Raw genomic sequence first — 17,844 nt, 5'->3', positions numbered from 1 at the left:
TATCATATTTCATGTATCATATTATATATTCTATGTTGTAGTTTGAACAGGTCAGACTAAACCTACCTAATTTTGGTCTCCCCACCAAATGTAGAAATATGCAGAGTTCACCGGTGCCTTTTGAATAGAGTAGTTGTAAGTCTGTTAAACACAAAGTTTCACAAATAGGGATAAGGGATAAGCAACGTTCACACAACTATTTATACATACTCGGTTTGAGCCAATCCCTGGCTTCTGTACCTGTAATGGGTTGGTGCAGGCAGTTTGGGAATACGCACTTCTAGAGAGGGACAAAACCCGGAATGTTGATTGTCTCTAACAACAGTAGTACAGCGTTACATTGTGCAAAGTAATCTTATTGGTTGTTAATTGATGAAGCATTCGATGGGAGAAAAAAAAACTTAGCCTCGCGGGCCAATTTAGCAGAGTTCAAGTGAATTGCTTTGAGCACACTGCGCTCATTCTTGGTGAGTATAAACTATTTAATTTATGAAATGCAAAGGCCCTGGGTAATTATCAAGGATAGCACAGACAGGATCTGTCCCGGTTGCCATTGCCAGTCTTACACAACAAATGAGTGTATGAAATGGAGTAATGACATTTTTTCAAGCCACCAGACTGTGAACACAGACTCATTAGAGAGGAAGAAGTCAGTAAACACTTAATGACATGTGCTTCAACCAAGACAGAAAAGTTACAGTTAACAACGTTATTATATACAGGGCAATATGTGGTAAGAGTTCTCCTCAGCAGTGCAAATGCCAGAAGTCTGTGTCTGTACTAAATTGTAACTCGGTGAAACCATTGTCATGGACAAGTTTTAGAGAGTTCAGTCTATTTCTAGAGAATGATGTATTAGCCACAGTTCCTTTAATATTCTGAAGATGTGACAGTTCATAGCTGGAATGGAAGGAAAGCTGTCATTAATTGATCATTAATTGAGAGAGAGGAAAACGGAGCAAAATAGTTAACTTTACCCAGCCATAAGCACAGCTATTTGGCCGTGAACACAAGGCCCCACCTCTCTAAATTTCCATGGAGAGAATAAGGGAAACTTAAATGCAGTGCTTCAAATGGTGTCGATAAAGATAATTGATACACAGCATTTCAGTTAAAAAGGAGAGTCCGAAACTGTTCATCAAAATAGTAACATTTTTAAAGGAGAGGTTTCACATTCGTCATTGATAAACAGTACAGTAATTCCAGGATCCAAAACAATTAACTATTTTCAAACACTTAGTGATGTAACATTTCTTCAGAAATGTACTTGTGAGATGAAAGTTCTGTCATCTCATATCCCTGCCAAGCACGTTTTGTAATTCTTAGTAATTTTCCAGGCTACAGCCTTGGTGAGTCTTTTTCAGAGTGGCTACATTTCTCTTTGATTTTCTTTTGTACTGATAGAAGACACTTCTATTCCCTCAGGGTTTATCCGGGCTGCCCTGCCGTTCGGCTTAGTGAGGAGAGAGCTGTCTTGTGAGGGTTATCCGATCGACCTACGCTGTCCAGGAAGTGATGTCATCATGATTGAAAGTGCCAACTACGGCCGAACTGACGACAAGATCTGCGACGCTGACCCCTTCCAGATGGAGAACATAAACTGTTATCTCCCAGACGCCTACAAGATCATGTCACAAAGGTAAACCCCCTGTAATTCCTGATGGGAACTGTTGTTTTTACACCTGTTTTTGTACAGACAGGTGTCTTTGGACTACACACTACAGAGGGGTATACTATGAAGCAAGCTAGATCTACTCGGCTTCAGTTAGCTTGCTACTCCAGCTCAGGCTTCATCCATACTATGACAGTGGATATTGCTAGTCCACCTGCCCCTAACTCTTGCAGGCTTGTAACTGCGCATACATGTCACACATGGCTAGTCGAATGCCGAACTGTCCATACCAAACCCTAATATAGTGACATACACTGAGTGTACAAATCATTATGAACACCTGCTCTTTCCATGACATACTGTAGGCGAATGCTGGTGAAAGTTATGATCCCCTATTGATGTCACTTGTTAAATCCACTTCAATCAGTGTAGACGAGGGGGAGGAGACAGATTAAAGAAGGATTTGTAAACCTTGAGACAATTAAGACATATATAACTCAATATTAGGAAGGTGTTCCTAATGTTTGGTATACTCAGTGTGTATTATAATACATTCGTTTTCTGTATGGGTGTTCATTGAGACACTGCTGAAACATCAATCCATGCGCAAGTCAGTGCCACATTTTAATTTGTGCCAAAATCAAAATGAAAGAAAAGTTATATTGCAAATTCAGCAGGCTATCGTGTGAAATAGACTTTTAGAAGTGGCATCTTTATTTTATTACTGTGGTGTGCATTGGTGTGGTTATCAATGCACAAGCACCTTTTTCCCTCTCCTATTGATACAATTATTGTAAATCAAATCCAATTTTATTGGTCACATAAACGTGTTTAGCAGATGTTATTGTGGGTGTATCGAAATGCTTGTGTTTCTAGCTCCAACAGTGCAGTAATATCTAATACGTAACATCTCACAATTTCACAACATATGCACAATACACACAAGTCTAAGTAAAGGAATGGAATTAAGAATATATACATTTATGGACGAGTAATGTCAGAGCGGCATAGACTAAGATACAGTAGAATAGGATACATACAGTTGAAGTCGGAAGATTACATACACTTATGTTGGAGTCATTAAAACGTGTTTATTAACAAACTATAGTTTTGGCAAGTCGGTTAGGACATCTACTTTGTGCATGACACATGTCCTTTTTCCAACAATTGTTTACAGACAGATTATTTCACTTATAATTCACTGTATCACAAAAATGATGTCATGGCTTTAGAAGCTTCCGATAGGCTAATTATTTGAGTAAATTGGAGGTGTACCTGGGGATGTATTTCAAGGCCTACCTTCAAACCCAGTGCCTCTTTGCTTAACATGGGAATATCAAAAGAAATCAGCCAAGACCCCAGAAAAAAATTGTAGACACAAGTCTGGTTCATCTTTGGGAGCAATTTCCAAATCCCTGAAGGTACCACGTTCATCTGTACAAACAATAGTAAGCAAATAGAAACACCATGGGACCAGGCAGCCGTCATACCTCTCAGGAAGGAGACGCGTTCTGTTCTGTCTCTTCGAGATGAACGTACTTTAAAAAAAAATGCAAATCAATCCCAGAACGACAGCAAAGTACCTTGTGAAGATGCTGGTGGAAACAGGTACAAAAGTATCTATATCCACAGTAAAACGAGTCCTATATCGACATAACCTGGAAGGCAGCTCAGCAAGGAAGAAGCCACTGCTTCAAAACCGCCATACAAAAGACAGACGACAGTTTGCAACTGTACATGGGGACAAAGATCGTACTTTTTGGAGAAATGTCCTCTGATCTGATGAAGCAAAAATAGAACTGTTTGCCTATAATAACCATCATTATGTTTGGAGGAAATAGGGGGAGGCTTGCAACCCGAAGAACATCATCCCAAACGTGAAGCACGGGGGTGGCAGCATCATGTTGTGGGAGTGCTTGGCTGCAGGAGGGACTGGTGCACTTTTCAAAATAGATGGCGTCATGAGGGAGGAAACTTATGGGATATATTGAAGCAACATCTCAAGACATCAGTCAGGAAGTTAAAGCTTGGTTGCAAATGGGTCTTCCAAATGGACAATGACCCCAAGTGTAACAGTATAATTTTAAACCGTCCCCTCGCCCATACCCGGGCGCGAACCAGGGACCTTCTGCACACAACGACAACAGTCACCCTCGAAGCATCGTTACCCATCGCTCCACAAAAGCCGCAGCCCTTGCAGAGCAAGGGGAAACACTACTTCAAGGTCTCAGAGCAAGTGACGTAACCGATTGAAACGCTATTTAGTGCACACCGCTAACTAAGCTAGCCGTTTCACATCCGTTACACTCACCCCCCTTTTGACCTTCCTCCTTTTTCCACAGCAACCAGTAATCCGGGTCAACAGCATCAATGTAACAGTACAACTTTACGTCCATCCCCTCGCCCATACCCGGGCGCGAACCAGGGACCTTCTGCACACATCAACAACAGTCACCCACGAAGCATCGTTACCCATCGCTCCACAAAAGCCGCGGCCCTTGCAGAGCAAGGGGAAACACTACTTCAAGGTCTCAGAGCAAGTGACGTAACCGATTGAAACGCTATTTAGCGCACACCGCTAACTAAGCTAGCCGTTTCACATCCGTTACACAAGCATACTTCTAAAGTTGTGGCAAAATGGCTTAAGGACAGCAAAGTGAAGGTATTGGAGTGGCCATCACAAAGCCCTGATCTCAATCCTATAGAAATCTGTAGGCAGAACTGAAAAAGCGTGTGCGAGCAAGGAGGCCTACAAACCTGACTCAGTTACACCAGCTCAGTCAGTGTCACGCCCTGACCTTGGAGATCCTTATTTATTCTCTATGTTTGGTTAGGTCAGGGTGTGACTCGGGTGGGAAAATCTATGTTTTCTATTTCCTTGTTGTTTTGCCAAGTGTGGTTCCCAATCTGAGGCAGCTGTCTATTGTTGTCTCTGATTGGGGATCATACATAAAGTTGTGATTTTCCGTTTGGGTTTTGTGGGGTGTTATTTTCTGTCCAGTGTTTGTGCCTGACGGAACTGTTCGCTTTCGTTTTTTGATTTGTTATTTTGAGTGTTTCTTGAAAATAAATATCATGAACAATTTCCACACTGCGCTTTGGTCCACTCTTCCTTCCACCGACGACGAGCGTTACAGTCAGGAGGAATGGGCCAAAATTCACCCACCTTATTGTGGGTAGCTCGTTGAAGGCTACCCGAAATGTTTGACCCAAGTTAAACAATTTAAAGGCAATGCTACCAAATACTAATTGAGTGTATGTAAACTTCTGACCCACTGGGAATGTGATGAAAGTAACATAAGTTTAAATAAATTATCTCTACTATTATTCTGACATTTTACGTTCTTTAAATAAAGTGGTGATCCTAACTCACCTAAAACAGGGAATTTTTACGAGGATTAAATGTCAGGAATTGTGAAAAACTGAGAGAGAGAATCTGATTTAATTGTTCTTCACCTTGCTGTTTAGATTCTTCATTCGGGATGAATGTAGTTAGCCCCGAGTTAGCCTACCCTGGAGCAGGATTTGTTGCCATATACATTTTCCTGGCTAAAAGGTGAGCCACATTCGTGGTACCGGTTATCCCAGTTTGAACTCTGAGTTGACCAAAGTTTCCTCGCTAATTTCTCAAACTATATTCGTAGTATAGGGCTCAGGATAGTCTTTTTAGCAATACACTGATTTTCATAATAAAAAATGGACTAATATTCTAATAGTAAGCACTTTCTCTGACTACACAAAGCATTGCTTGCATGTGGCTGGAATAGATATGAACACCTGCACACCTCAGTAAACAATCTGTAGTATAGTTGTGCATCTTAATACACAAGGTCCTGTCACACAGGGTTGCAGTGAGACAAAGTGCATGGGATGGCATGACGTACGAGCGCCACAACCCAAGATATTGGATCATTTGAGGCTGTCAGCAACTCTGGCAAATCTGTCTGGGGAAATAAGAAATAATGAAATAAAACAGAGTTGCCGTTGTATTCAGGGGGGTTATTGTCAAGTCGTATTTGATGAAGTCAGATAGCTGACTCCCACGGTTGATCCGGCCTGAGAGGTTTCTAATACCCCATGTGTTTGACCCTGCTGAGTAGTACACAGGCTCAGACATATAGTCCCAGAGAAATTGCCCACTGGATCAAACATTGTCCTTAGACATTCTCCAACATATTTTCACCCAAGCCTCTAATAGCCTTTTCACGCCGGCCAAACCAAGCCAAACTCCTCTGACTGCATGGTCCTGGTTAAACATCCACCATCGTTGCTGGAATGGGCCGTATGAAAATAGCATCTCCGAGCTAGCAGAGTACACATGGGGTCGGCACAATAATGTGAAAAGGGTGTATCTCGTTGGAACAAAGGCAATGGTTCCGCAGACTTTACAAAGGTGTCTATGAGAATATGACCCTCCATTGTGATTGTGTTGAATAAACTAGCTGGCTTCCATCAACGAGTATACTGTATTAGCGAGTGGCTGCTTTTGGTTGCATTGACGTTATAATTTATCTATCTTGCTTTGTTTTTAATGCACAGCTTGTCCATAAAAGTGTAGCATTTTGGGGATGAAATGGTTCTTGTATGTTTAAAACCAGCTTATGCCAGTCAGAGACAATTAATGGAAAAAAATAATAATAATATTTTCACCATTCGCACAACTGTATCACGCTGAGCCAAATACTAACACTGGATAACATCATATTTTGTGAAAATCTTCCATTGACATCAATACATTCTTTATGTGAAAGCAACGGAAAATAAATGTATTTGAAGTTAGGATTTAGTGGTATGTTTTCTTTGATCTAGTCTTCACACTATAATAACATATTGTTTGCTGCATAACTTATTAATGGGTGAATGCAAAACAAATCATTTTCATAATTCTATCATTAGGGACAGCTTGAATTAGCACCCAAGATCACAAGGCATTAATGAAATGCGGGGCAATTCCACAGTAACAGAGACTCACTTCACTTAAAATGTATGCTAAACAAAACCATTGATTTAAAAGTTTAACAAACCACACAACTATATGCATTAGGACTACTTTTAACGAATTACACTGAACATTTTACGAAAAAAACTGAATTATACTCTACTTTCTTTACTGTGCTGTGCAGTACTGTCCAAACCTATGTACTCAGCTGTGGTTTGTCCGCAGAGTACGACCTTGCCTCACACAGGAAGCGGCGCAGGTCCTAATCCAGGCACTTGTCATCTCCCGTCTGGATTACTGCAACTCGCTGTTGGCTGGGCTCCCTGCCTGTGCCATTAAACCCCTACAACTCATCCAGAACGCCGCAGCCCGTCTAGTGTTCAACCTTCCCAAGTTCTCTCACGTCACCCCGCTCCTCCGCTCTCTCCACTGGCTTCCAGTTGACGCTCGCATCCGCTACAAGACCATGGTGCTTGCCTACGGAGCTGTGAGGGGAACGGCACCTCAGTACCTCCAGGCTCTGATCAGGCCCTACACCCAAATAAGGGCACTGCGTTCATCCACCTCTGGCCTGCTCGTCTCCCTACCACTGAGGAAGTACAGTTCCCGCTCAGCCCAGTCAAAACTGTTCGCTGCTCTGGCTCCCCAATGGTGGAACAAACTCCCTCACGACGCCAGGACAGCGGAGTCAATCACCACCTTCCGGAGACACCTGAAACCCCACCTCTTTAAGGAATACTTAGGATAGGATAAAGTAATCCTTCTCACCCCCCCCCCCCCTTAAAATATTTAGATGCACTATTGTAAAGTGGCTGTTCCACTGGATGTCATAAGGTGAATGCACCAATTTGTAAGTCGCTCTGGATAAGAGCGTCTGCTAAATGACTTAAATGTAAAAATGTAAATGTAAATGTTTGTGACTACTATGATTTCTTACTGTAGCAAATTCAATTGCAGAAATTCAGTTACCGATTTTGGGGGGAAATTTGAGTTTTAATCACTTAATAATTCATAAACAAAAACACTCCAACTAATTGATAGGTCTACCTTTACTTGTTACTTCTGTGAACTTTCATTATCCTTAGAAAATATCTTTAACATATGTGGGTTTTTGGTAATGGAATTTCAAGGCATAAGGCAATGTTTCTTAAACTTACAGAAGGCAGAAAAATGGATCCAAAACTAAATAGGTGCTGATAATAGTTGGCAGGGATCTTTACTTCAACATTATTGTGTTTTGATGCATTTCTAATACTTTTTAAGACTTTTTCTGGTCAAACATTTTCCATCTGTTTGACAAGAAATCTAAGCCTTTGTTTATTTCACATTTTTAGGATGGATAATGGTTAAATTTGGTATAAATTCCCAAATCTTTTATTTGATTTGATGGGTCCTTTTACATGGAAATGACCTGCTCTTTCAATGTAAAAATAGGTTTTGGCTCTGCTAAATGTATGCATTCCCAAAGTTCAGCACAGTATCTCACATCTAGAATTGCCACAGTTATCCAAGTAACATTAGAGCGATTAATCGAACCATAGCTGATATAATGACCCATTCACACTTTCACTGTACAGACCGGCTTAATCTTTGGACTTGCATAGCTTAATGTTTGGTATGTGAAGAAGGCAACACCTATTCCCCCTCTGAAAAGATTTGGCATGGGTCCCCAGATCCTCAAAGTTATACAGCTGCACCATCAAGAGCATCCTGAACGGTTGCATCACCGTCTTGTATGGCAACTGCTCGGCATCCGACCGTAGGGTTCTACAGAGGGTAGTGCGTATGGCCCAGTACATCACTGGGGCCAAGCTTCCTGCCATCCAGGGCCTCTATACTAAGCGGTGTCAGAGGAAGGCACAAAAAATTGCCAAAGACTCCAATCACGCAAGTCATAGACTGTTCACTCTGCTACCGCACGGCAAGTGGTACCGGAGCACCAAGTCTAGGTCCAAAAGACTGCTGAACAATTAATCAAATGGCTACCTGAACTATTTGCATTTGTTTACACTTCTGCTACTCGCTGTTTATTATCTATGCGTAGTCATGCTAACCCTAACTACTGTACATGTACATGTTACCTCAATTACCTTGACTAACCTGTACCCCTGCACATTGATTCGGTACCCTCTGTTTATATCCTCGTTATTGGTATTTTTTTTGTTACTTTTTTAAAACTTTAGTTTATTTAGTAATCATTTTCTTAAAACTGCATTGTTGGTTAAGGGCTTGTAATTAAGCATTTCACTGAAATATCTATACCTGAAGAAAATGCTGGCAGGATCAACCAGGATCAACCCTGCAACATTGAGGTTTACCTGGGCACACAGCGAAGCACAGGGACCCAGTCCTCCAGTGATTGATGAGACCCAAGCACACTTGTGGGCACCGAGTGGGAGGCCCTGACCTACCCACAGCCGAAGCTGCTCGAGAGGTGTTCTATTGGAGGGGTTTTGGAGTATAGAACATAACAGTCAACAACAGGGTTTGAGAAACGTAATGGTTCTCTGGCGTCAGTGCATAATAGGATGGTTCCTCCCCCTCCCCCCAGGCACGCTGCCTAGGTGTGCCATGCCCTGAATCGGAACGCTATGGGAGGACCACTGAGATGGACGCTGGGTCTCGCTCGGCGTGAGGCCGAGCGTGTTGGAGAGCAGTGGGGAAATCTCTAAAAGATGCACGGCTGATGGGGGCCCTCCCAGGGTGGATCACGTAACAATCGGTCAGGAGGAGTGAAACTGTTTAGACAGACAGAGAGGGACCAAGGGGATGGATGGTCTAATGCAGGGAGTGAGGACCAGGAATGGGAGCAACACAGCCCCCCCTAATACAGTGCCTTCAGAAAGTATTCAAACCCCTTGACTTATTCCACATTTTGTTTTGTTACAGCCTGAATTCAAAATGGATTAAATATGTTTTTCTCCCACCCATCTACACACAATACCACATAATGACAAAGTGAAAACATGTTTTTTGACATTTCTGCAAATGTATTGAAAATTAAACGCAGAAATGTGTCATTTACATAGCTATTCACACCCTGTGAGTCAATATATGTTAGAATCAACTTTGGCAGTGATTACAGCAGTGAGTCTTTTTGGGTAAGTCTCTAAGAGCTTTTACACACTTGGATTATAGAATATTTGTACATTATTCTTAAAAAATTATTCAAGCTCCGTCAAGTTGGTTGTTGATATTTGCTTGACAGCCATTTTCTGGTCTTGCCATAGATTCTAAAGCTGATTTAAGTCAAAACTGTAACCAAGCCACTCATGAACATTCCATGTCATCTTGGTAAGCAACTCCAGTGTATATTTGGCCTTGTGTTTTAGGTTATTGTCCTGCTGAAAGGTGAATTTGTCTCCCAGTGTCTGTTTATCACCAAAAATAACTCCCCAGGCCTTTCCGACAACAAGCATACCCATAACATGATGCAGCCACCACCATGCTTAAAAATATTAAGTGGTACTCAGTGATGTGTTATGTTGCTTTTACCCTAACGTAATGCTTTGTATTCAGGACATAAAGTTGATTTCTTGGCCCATGTTTTGCAGTTTTAATTTAGTGTCTTATTGCAAACAGAATGCATGTTTTAGCTTAGTTTTTTTCTGCACAGGCTTCCTTCTTTTCACTCTATGTTAGCATTGTGGAGTAACTACAATGTTGTTTATCCATCCTCAATTTTCTTTCTCTCTAGCAACTGAGTTAGGAAGGATTCCTGTATCTTTGTTGTAACTGGGTGTATTGATACACCTTCCAAAGTGTAAATAATAACGTCACCATGCTCAAAATGATATTCAATGTCTGTTCTTTTACCCATCTATCAGTAGGTGCCCTTCTTTATGAGGCATAGGAAAACCTCCCTGTTTTTTTGTGGTTGAATCTGTGGTTGAAATTCATTGCTCGACTGAGGGACCTTACAATTATCTGTATGTGTGGGGTACAGAGATGAGGTAGTCGTGTTAAACACTGTTATTGCACACAGAGTGAGTCCATGCAACTTATTATGTGACTTGTTACATCATTTTTACTCTTGAACTTATTTGGGCTCCCGAGTGGCGCAGCATCTCAGTGCAAGAGGCGTCACTACAGTCCCTGGTTCGAATCCAGGCTGAGTCACATTCGGCCGTGATTGGGCGTCACATAGGGCAGGCGCACAATTGACCCAGCGTCTGGCAAGGTAGGCCGTCATTATAAATAAGAATTTGTTCTTAACTAGTTAAATAAAGGTAATACAAATAAAAATAATTGTAGTTTTGCCATTACAAAGGGGTTGAATACTAATCGACTGGAGACATTTCAACTTTTCATTTTTCATTAATTTCTAAACATTTCTAAAACCATATAGTAATTCCACATTATGGGGAAATTGTGTAGGTCAGTGACATAAAATCAGGCTGTAACACAATCAAATGTGGAAAGATTCAAGGGATGTAAATACTTTCTGAAGGCACTGTATCTACCTGCATCATCACTACAGAGAGGTAAAGACAAATTTGACCCCCCCCAGAGGGCAGAGACTGACTCAGAGGTCACGAGAGGAATGGTCAACTGCCAAGAGCGAGAAACCATGTGTGGGAGAATTAATACAGTATATAAATATTGAACTCATAAACACATAAAAGGAACAAAATTGCAACAGGATACAAATAAATCTAATGCCAATATGTGTTATTTGATGAAAAATAGATTTTTAAAAGTTAATTATAGAAGTTTATTAATTGGTTATGTCCCCTGGAGTGACAGCTACTGTATTTCCTCAGGTGTGACACCATTTTCATGTCACAGCAAGGAAAAAGTAAGCTGTCACACAGAAATCCCAGGCTGTATGGTCTATTTGGGGCCTTATTTTTAACAGTAAGCCTTCCATATGATTTCACCACAACATGTTTTCATTTTATTTTATACTTAAATTGTTTCAAAATATATGAATTATTTTCATATATAAGTTCAAAAGGCGTTACACCAAATGCCTCAAATGACTAAGAAACTGACCCCTTTAATTTCAATGGCAGAGAAATTGAATATTTTGCAAAATATTTCTGATGAGGTTTACAATCTGTTCAGGCCATGTGCTCCAGCCATGCCTTCTGTACTTCCTCATTGCAAGGGAACCCTTCTCAGCGCAATAGTGCCCAAATGCTGACTCTTTGTTTAATCCCAGAATTATGTCACATCAAGTGGATATTGCGTTTAGGGACAAAATGTAGTCAGAACTGGTAGACTTGGGGACTATTGTTTCTTGAAATAAACTGATGTGTTATAACTACAAGAGTAGGTGAAGGGAAGTAAAATATTTATTTAATAAATTTACTTAAAGCCAATGTCCCATAACCTTAGGACAAAGGTCACGTTTGGTTCAAAATTGTAATAAAACAAATCATATACTGCATGATTTTACTCATGATCCAAATTTTAAAAATGAAGCTTTTAGTGTTATATCACATTTTTAGGAAATATGGAAAGAAAATCCAATGAAACAATGCCTAAGCAACCAACATCAATTATCTTCAAAACATATGATGATTTTCACTGGGTATTAGAATGCAAAGTCAGTGTTATAGCCAGGAGATATGATCTTCTGCATTTCCACAAGTCAAAATGGGGTACTGTTCTTTGCCCTTTTTGAGCTGAAATGAGCTGAAAAACTCCATATGTGGGACAATTGGCATACAATTATATATGTTTATGTTCTCTCTTATAATTTCGCAATCATATGTTTAGGACCCACAGCGGGCATTACTTTCTTTAATATTTTTCCACAACTAATCTGAGATAAGAAAGCACATCATCTAAGTAAACCCTCCTGTAATCGAAAATGGTTCGCAACATAATGAACTGCTGTCTTGTAGTATCACATAGACGCAATGACTTTGATGGATCTTGTTGGCACTAGGAGTTATTTTTATATCGGGTTTTATATGAGCACCATGATTTTATGAAAATAGCCCTAGGACTGCTGTAGCTCAATTAGAATGGCCAGCTGCAAGCAATTAGGCAGCTCAAGTGGGTGATTGTCTGTACAGAAATGTTTAACTGAGACCCCTCCCCAACATTGTTGGACCTGCAAGGATATAGAGTTTTAGTACAGATTTTAAATACAAATTTATATTATTATTATTTTAATATTTAAAATTGTACTAGTAATACATTGTTTCCTAGTATCAGGGCCGGAATAGGCCCCAGGGCTTTGTTTTGTATTACCCCAATCACCATCATTTTCTGTGAACAAATCCTTCAACCAAGATGCAATTGGATGTTGGGTAAATTTACTGTTGAAGAAAAAGGCCCTTTTATATCAAATCAAATTTATTTATATAGCCCTTCGAACATCAGCTGATATCTCAAAGTGCTGTACAGAAATCCAGCCTAAAACCCCAAACAGCAAGCAATGCAGGTGTAGAAGCATGGTGGCTAGGAAAAACTGCCTAGAAAGGACAAAAACTAGGAAGAAACCTAGAGAGGAACCAGGCTATGTGGGGTGTCCAGTCCTCTTCTGGCTGTGCCGGGTGGAGATTATAACAGAACATGGCCAAGATGTTCAAATGTTCATAAATGACCAGCGTGGTCCAATAATAATAAGGCAGAACAGTTGAAACTGGAGCAGCAGCACGGCCAGGTGGACTGGGGACAGCAAGGAGTCATCATGTCAGGTAGTCCTGAGGCATGGTCCTAGGGCTCAGGTCCTCCAAGAGAGAGAAAGAAAGAGAAAAGGAGAGAATTAGAGAGAGCACACTTCAATTCACACAGGACACCGAATAGGACAGGAGAAGTACTCCAGACATAACAAACTGACCCTAGCCCCCCAACACATAAACTACTGCAGCATATATACTGGAGGCTAAGACAAGAGGGGTCATAATAAACCGATAATAACATTTGCGATGTGGCATAAGCTCAAGTGGTGAACATGGGGAACATTTGAGAGCTAGAAAATGGTATATCATACACTGCAGTTGAGGAACAATGGGAAAGTAATTCTGCTTTGAAAGTTGATAAACTTGTGACCCCACTTTTGAGAAAATGGTCCTTGAATATTTTGGTACACTTATTGGAGAGCTGTTCTTTGTCTGCACCCATTCAGCGTCGTTCATACCCTCTTAAGCCTTACCCATCTCTTTAATGATTCACATGTGGTAGTTTATTTGTCACATGCACAGGATACAGAAGGTGTAAACAGTACAATGATAGTACTTGGATGGTCTCCAAGATGGCGTAGCAGTTGGATGTCTGTTATGTCTTGTCCCTTTCTATCCTGTGTATATATCGTTTTCTTTGTATATATTTTTAATCTCAATTTCTATCACCGGTCATCACCGTTAACTCGGACATCAGCCAGCCTCAGTCCAGTCGATTCCTGCCAGTCTGCACATCGTGATATCAACCCAGAGCATATCGGACTGCTTTTTCTCTACCACATGTCCAGATTCCTACCGCAAGCTCTGAACCTTTACACCAGATCATCGCAGCTAGCTAGCTGCTATCCGAGTGGCTACTCCTGGCTAACATCTCTGTCCCGATGAAAGCACCAGTTAGGCTGGAGTGGGCCAAAATCCCTGCTGCAGTGTGCAAACCTGGTCAAGAACTACAGGAAACGTATGATCTCTGTAATTGCAAACAAAGTTCTGCTTTTCGGATGTATCAAATACTTACATTATGTCATGCAATAAAATGCAAATTAATTACTTACAAATCATACAATGTGATTTTCTGGATTTTTGTTTTAGATTCCGTCTCTCACAGTTGAAGTGTACCTATGATAAAAAATGACAGACTTCTACATGCTTTGTAAGTAGGAAAACCTGCAAAATCAGCAGTGTATCAAATACTTCTTCTCCCCACTGTATGTCAATGATGTCGCTCATGCTGCTGGTGATTCTCTGATTCGCCTCTACGCAGACGACACCATTCTGTATACCTCTGGCCCTTCTTGGGCTAACAAACCTCTAAACAAGCTTCAATGCCATACAACACGCCTTCTGTGGCCTCCAACTGCTTTAATGCTAGTAAATCTAAGTGCATGCTATTCAACCGATTGCTGCCCGAACCCGCCCGCCTGACTTAGAATATGTGGACAACTACAAATACCTTATATCTCCCTCTCTAACTTTAAGCATCAGCTGTCAGAGCAGCTTACCGGTCACTGTACCTGTACACAGCCCATCTGTAAATAGCACACCCAACTACCTTATCCCCATATTGTTATTTATCCTCTTGCTCTTTTGCACCCCAGTATCTCTATTTGCACATTACCATCTGCACATCTATCACTCGAGTGTTAATGCTAAGTTGTTATTATTTCACCTGTATGGCCTATTTATTGTTTTTTCTATTGTGTTATTGACTGTATGTTGACTGTAACTCTGTGTTGTTTTTGTCACACTGCTTTGCTTTATCTTGGCCAGGTCGCAGTTGTAAATGATAACTTGTTCTCAACTCAAAATGTAATTTTCTGGATTTTTGTTTTAGATTCCGTCTCTCACAGTTGAAGTGTACCTATGATAACAAATTACAGACCTCTACATGCTTTGTAAGTATGAAAACCTGCAAAATCGGCAGTGTATCAAATACTTGTTCTCCCCACTGGATATATATAGATATATATATATTTTTTAATTGTCCTGTTGTAGGAGGAAATTGGCTCAAATTAAGCGCTGTAAACAGGGTATGGCATGGTGTTGCAAAATGTAGTGATAGCCTTCCTTCTTCAAGATCCCTTTTACCCTGTACAAATTGCCCACTTTACCACCACCAAAGCACCCCCCAGACCATCACATTGCTTCCACCATGCTTGACTGATGGCATCAAGCACTCCTCCAGCATCTTTTAATTTGTTCTGCATCTCACGAATGTTCTTCTTTGTGATCCAAACACCTCAAACTTAGATTTGTCTGTCCATAACACTATTTTCCAATCTTCCTCTGTCCAGTGTCTGTGTTCTTTTGCCCATCTTAATCTTTTATTTTAATTGTCAGTCTGAGTTATGGCTTTTTCTTTGCAACTCTGCCTAGAATGCCAGCATCCCGGAGTCACCTCTTCACTGTTGACGTTGAGACTGGTGTTTTGCAGGCACTATTTAATGAAGCTGCCAGTTGAGGACTTGTGAGGTGTCTGTTTCTCAAACTAGACCTCTAATGTACTTGTCCTCTTGCTCAGTTGTGCACCGTGGCCTCCCACTTCTCCTTATATTCTGGTTAGAACCAGTTTGTGCTATTCTGTGAAGGGAGTAATACACAGCACTGTACGAGATCTTCAGATTCTTGGCAATTTATTGCATGGAATAGCCTTTCTCAGACAAAAAATAGACTGACGAGTTTCAGAAGAAAGGTTTCTGGCCATTTTCTGGCCTGTAATCGATCCTAATAAATGCTGATGCTCCAGATACTCGACTAGTCTAAAGAAGGCCAGTTTTATTGCTTATTTATTGCTTAACAGTTTTTAGTTGTGCTTACATAATTGCAAAAGGGTTTTCTAATTGTCAATTAGCCTTTTAAAATGATAAACTTGGATTAGCTAACACAACGTGCCATTGGAACACGTGCCATTGATGGCCATTGATGGTTGCTGAAAGTGTGCCTCTTTACACATATGTAGATATTTCATAAAAACATTTCCAGCTACAATAGTAATTTACATCATTAACAATGTCTACACTGTATTTCTGATCAATTTGATGTTATTTTAATGGACAAAAATGAGCTTTTCTTTCAAAAACACGGACATTTCTAAGTGAGCTTTTCTTTCAAAAACACGGACATTTCTAAGTGACTTCAAACTTTTGAACGTTAGTGTATATTTACAACAAAATATGGTGGATTGGAAATTATGCAGACAATTACATTGTTGGAAGCCACATATATCTGCAGTATTAAAGCTGATCTAAGGGGCCTAGCCCAAACCTTGAAAAACAACCCCAGACCATTATTTATCCTCCACCAAACTTTACAGTTGGCACTCTGAATTTAGGCAGGCTAGTGTTCTCCTGGCATCTGCCAAACCCAGATTTGTTCGTCGGACTGCAAGATGGTGTGGTGTGATTCATCACTCCAGAGAACGTGCTCAAGAGTCCAATGTTGGCTAGCTTTACACCACTCCAGCCGACGCTTGGCATTGCGCATGGTGATCTTAGGGTTGTTTGCGGCTGCTCGGTCATGGAAACCATTTCATGAAGCTCCCGACGAACAGTTATTGTGTTGACGTTGCTTTCAGAGGTAGTTTGGAACTCGATAGTACTTGTTACAAAGATTACAGACAATTTTTACGCACTACCCACTTCAGCACGCCGCGGTCCCGTTCTGTGAGCTTGTGTGGCCTACGACTTCTTTGCTGAGCCATTGTTACTTCTAGACGTTTCCACTTCACAATAACAGCACTTACAGTTGACCAGGGCTGCTCTAGCAGGGCAGAAATTTGACAAACTGACTTGTTGGGAAAGTGGCATTCTATGACGATGCCACGTTGAAAGCACTGAGCTCTTCAGTACGGGCCGTTCTTCTGCTAATGTTTCTCTAGGGAGATTGCATGGCTGTGAGCAACGGGTGTGGCTGAAATAGCCGAATCCACTAACTTGAAGGGTAAGCCCCTGCATTAATCCGGCCCTGCCTGGTACATTATGACTGTATCAATCCGCTGTGTTCACCCGATTCTGAAATGAAAGATGACTAAATGGCCCACATTTGTATGGATTTCTTTTAGACTAATGAGGTTTATTGTAAGATTTCAATAACAGGGTCATTGATCACTGTAACATGACAAGGGCTAGTCCTGTCTGGTCTGTGGATCATGTGTTTTGGGTGAACGTATCAATAGCGAGAATGATCAATGTAAATGGGTCTCTAATGAGGGCTGGGATAATTGTATCAAATTGTAGCATATGTTTTTGTCTGGATTTTACTTTTCAACCAGCCCTGTTACTGCTGTGAACATTTTTACAAACTATCACTTGTAATTTTTCAGCATAATGTAATCATAATAATGTTTCAAGTAGCCATTAGGTTCTTAGAAAGGCAAACAAGGCCAAAGGAAAAATGTCCATCAGGTTTTGATCCTGAGCATTGAATAATGCTCTGTGCTTACACTATTTATATCAGTGACAGAAGTGCTTGCAGGGCTCTCCAAGGACCTCCATCTCTGCCGCCTGACAGCACACAGCCTTGTACTTCCCCTTCTGTACATATGGTGTTAGTATTTATTTAAAGAAGTCTAGATTAAGATTTCATATGCCTCCAAAACCAGGAAATGGACCTCAATTCAATAGCTTCAACTAGACTTAACTATTCAAATGAAACGAAAG

At 40.8% G+C, this 17,844-nt stretch overlaps 1 protein-coding gene across 19 annotated transcripts in view; it reads left to right on the top strand.

Annotated features, from left to right (window-relative positions):
* The window catches only part of adgrl2a (adhesion G protein-coupled receptor L2a), a 191,851-nt gene that overhangs the window by 101,009 nt on the left and 72,998 nt on the right, over positions 1-17,844 (top strand). For all 19 annotated transcript variants that reach the window (XR_006831762.1, XM_046298137.1, XM_046298131.1 and 16 more), the window contains exon 3: positions 1,426-1,639. Coding sequence is in view for 18 of the 19 variants with exons in the window: in XM_046298137.1 (XP_046154093.1) it covers positions 1,426-1,639 (214 nt within the window). In the remaining variant the exon portion in view is untranslated. The remainder of the gene's footprint in view (positions 1-1,425; positions 1,640-17,844) is intronic.

Source organism: Oncorhynchus gorbuscha, linkage group LG14 (assembly GCF_021184085.1).
Source record: "Oncorhynchus gorbuscha isolate QuinsamMale2020 ecotype Even-year linkage group LG14, OgorEven_v1.0, whole genome shotgun sequence".
NCBI classification, from domain to species: Eukaryota; Metazoa; Chordata; class Actinopteri; order Salmoniformes; family Salmonidae; genus Oncorhynchus; species Oncorhynchus gorbuscha.
The sequence above is the reverse complement of the archived record's forward strand: the minus strand, read 5'-3'. Positions and strand labels throughout refer to the sequence as shown.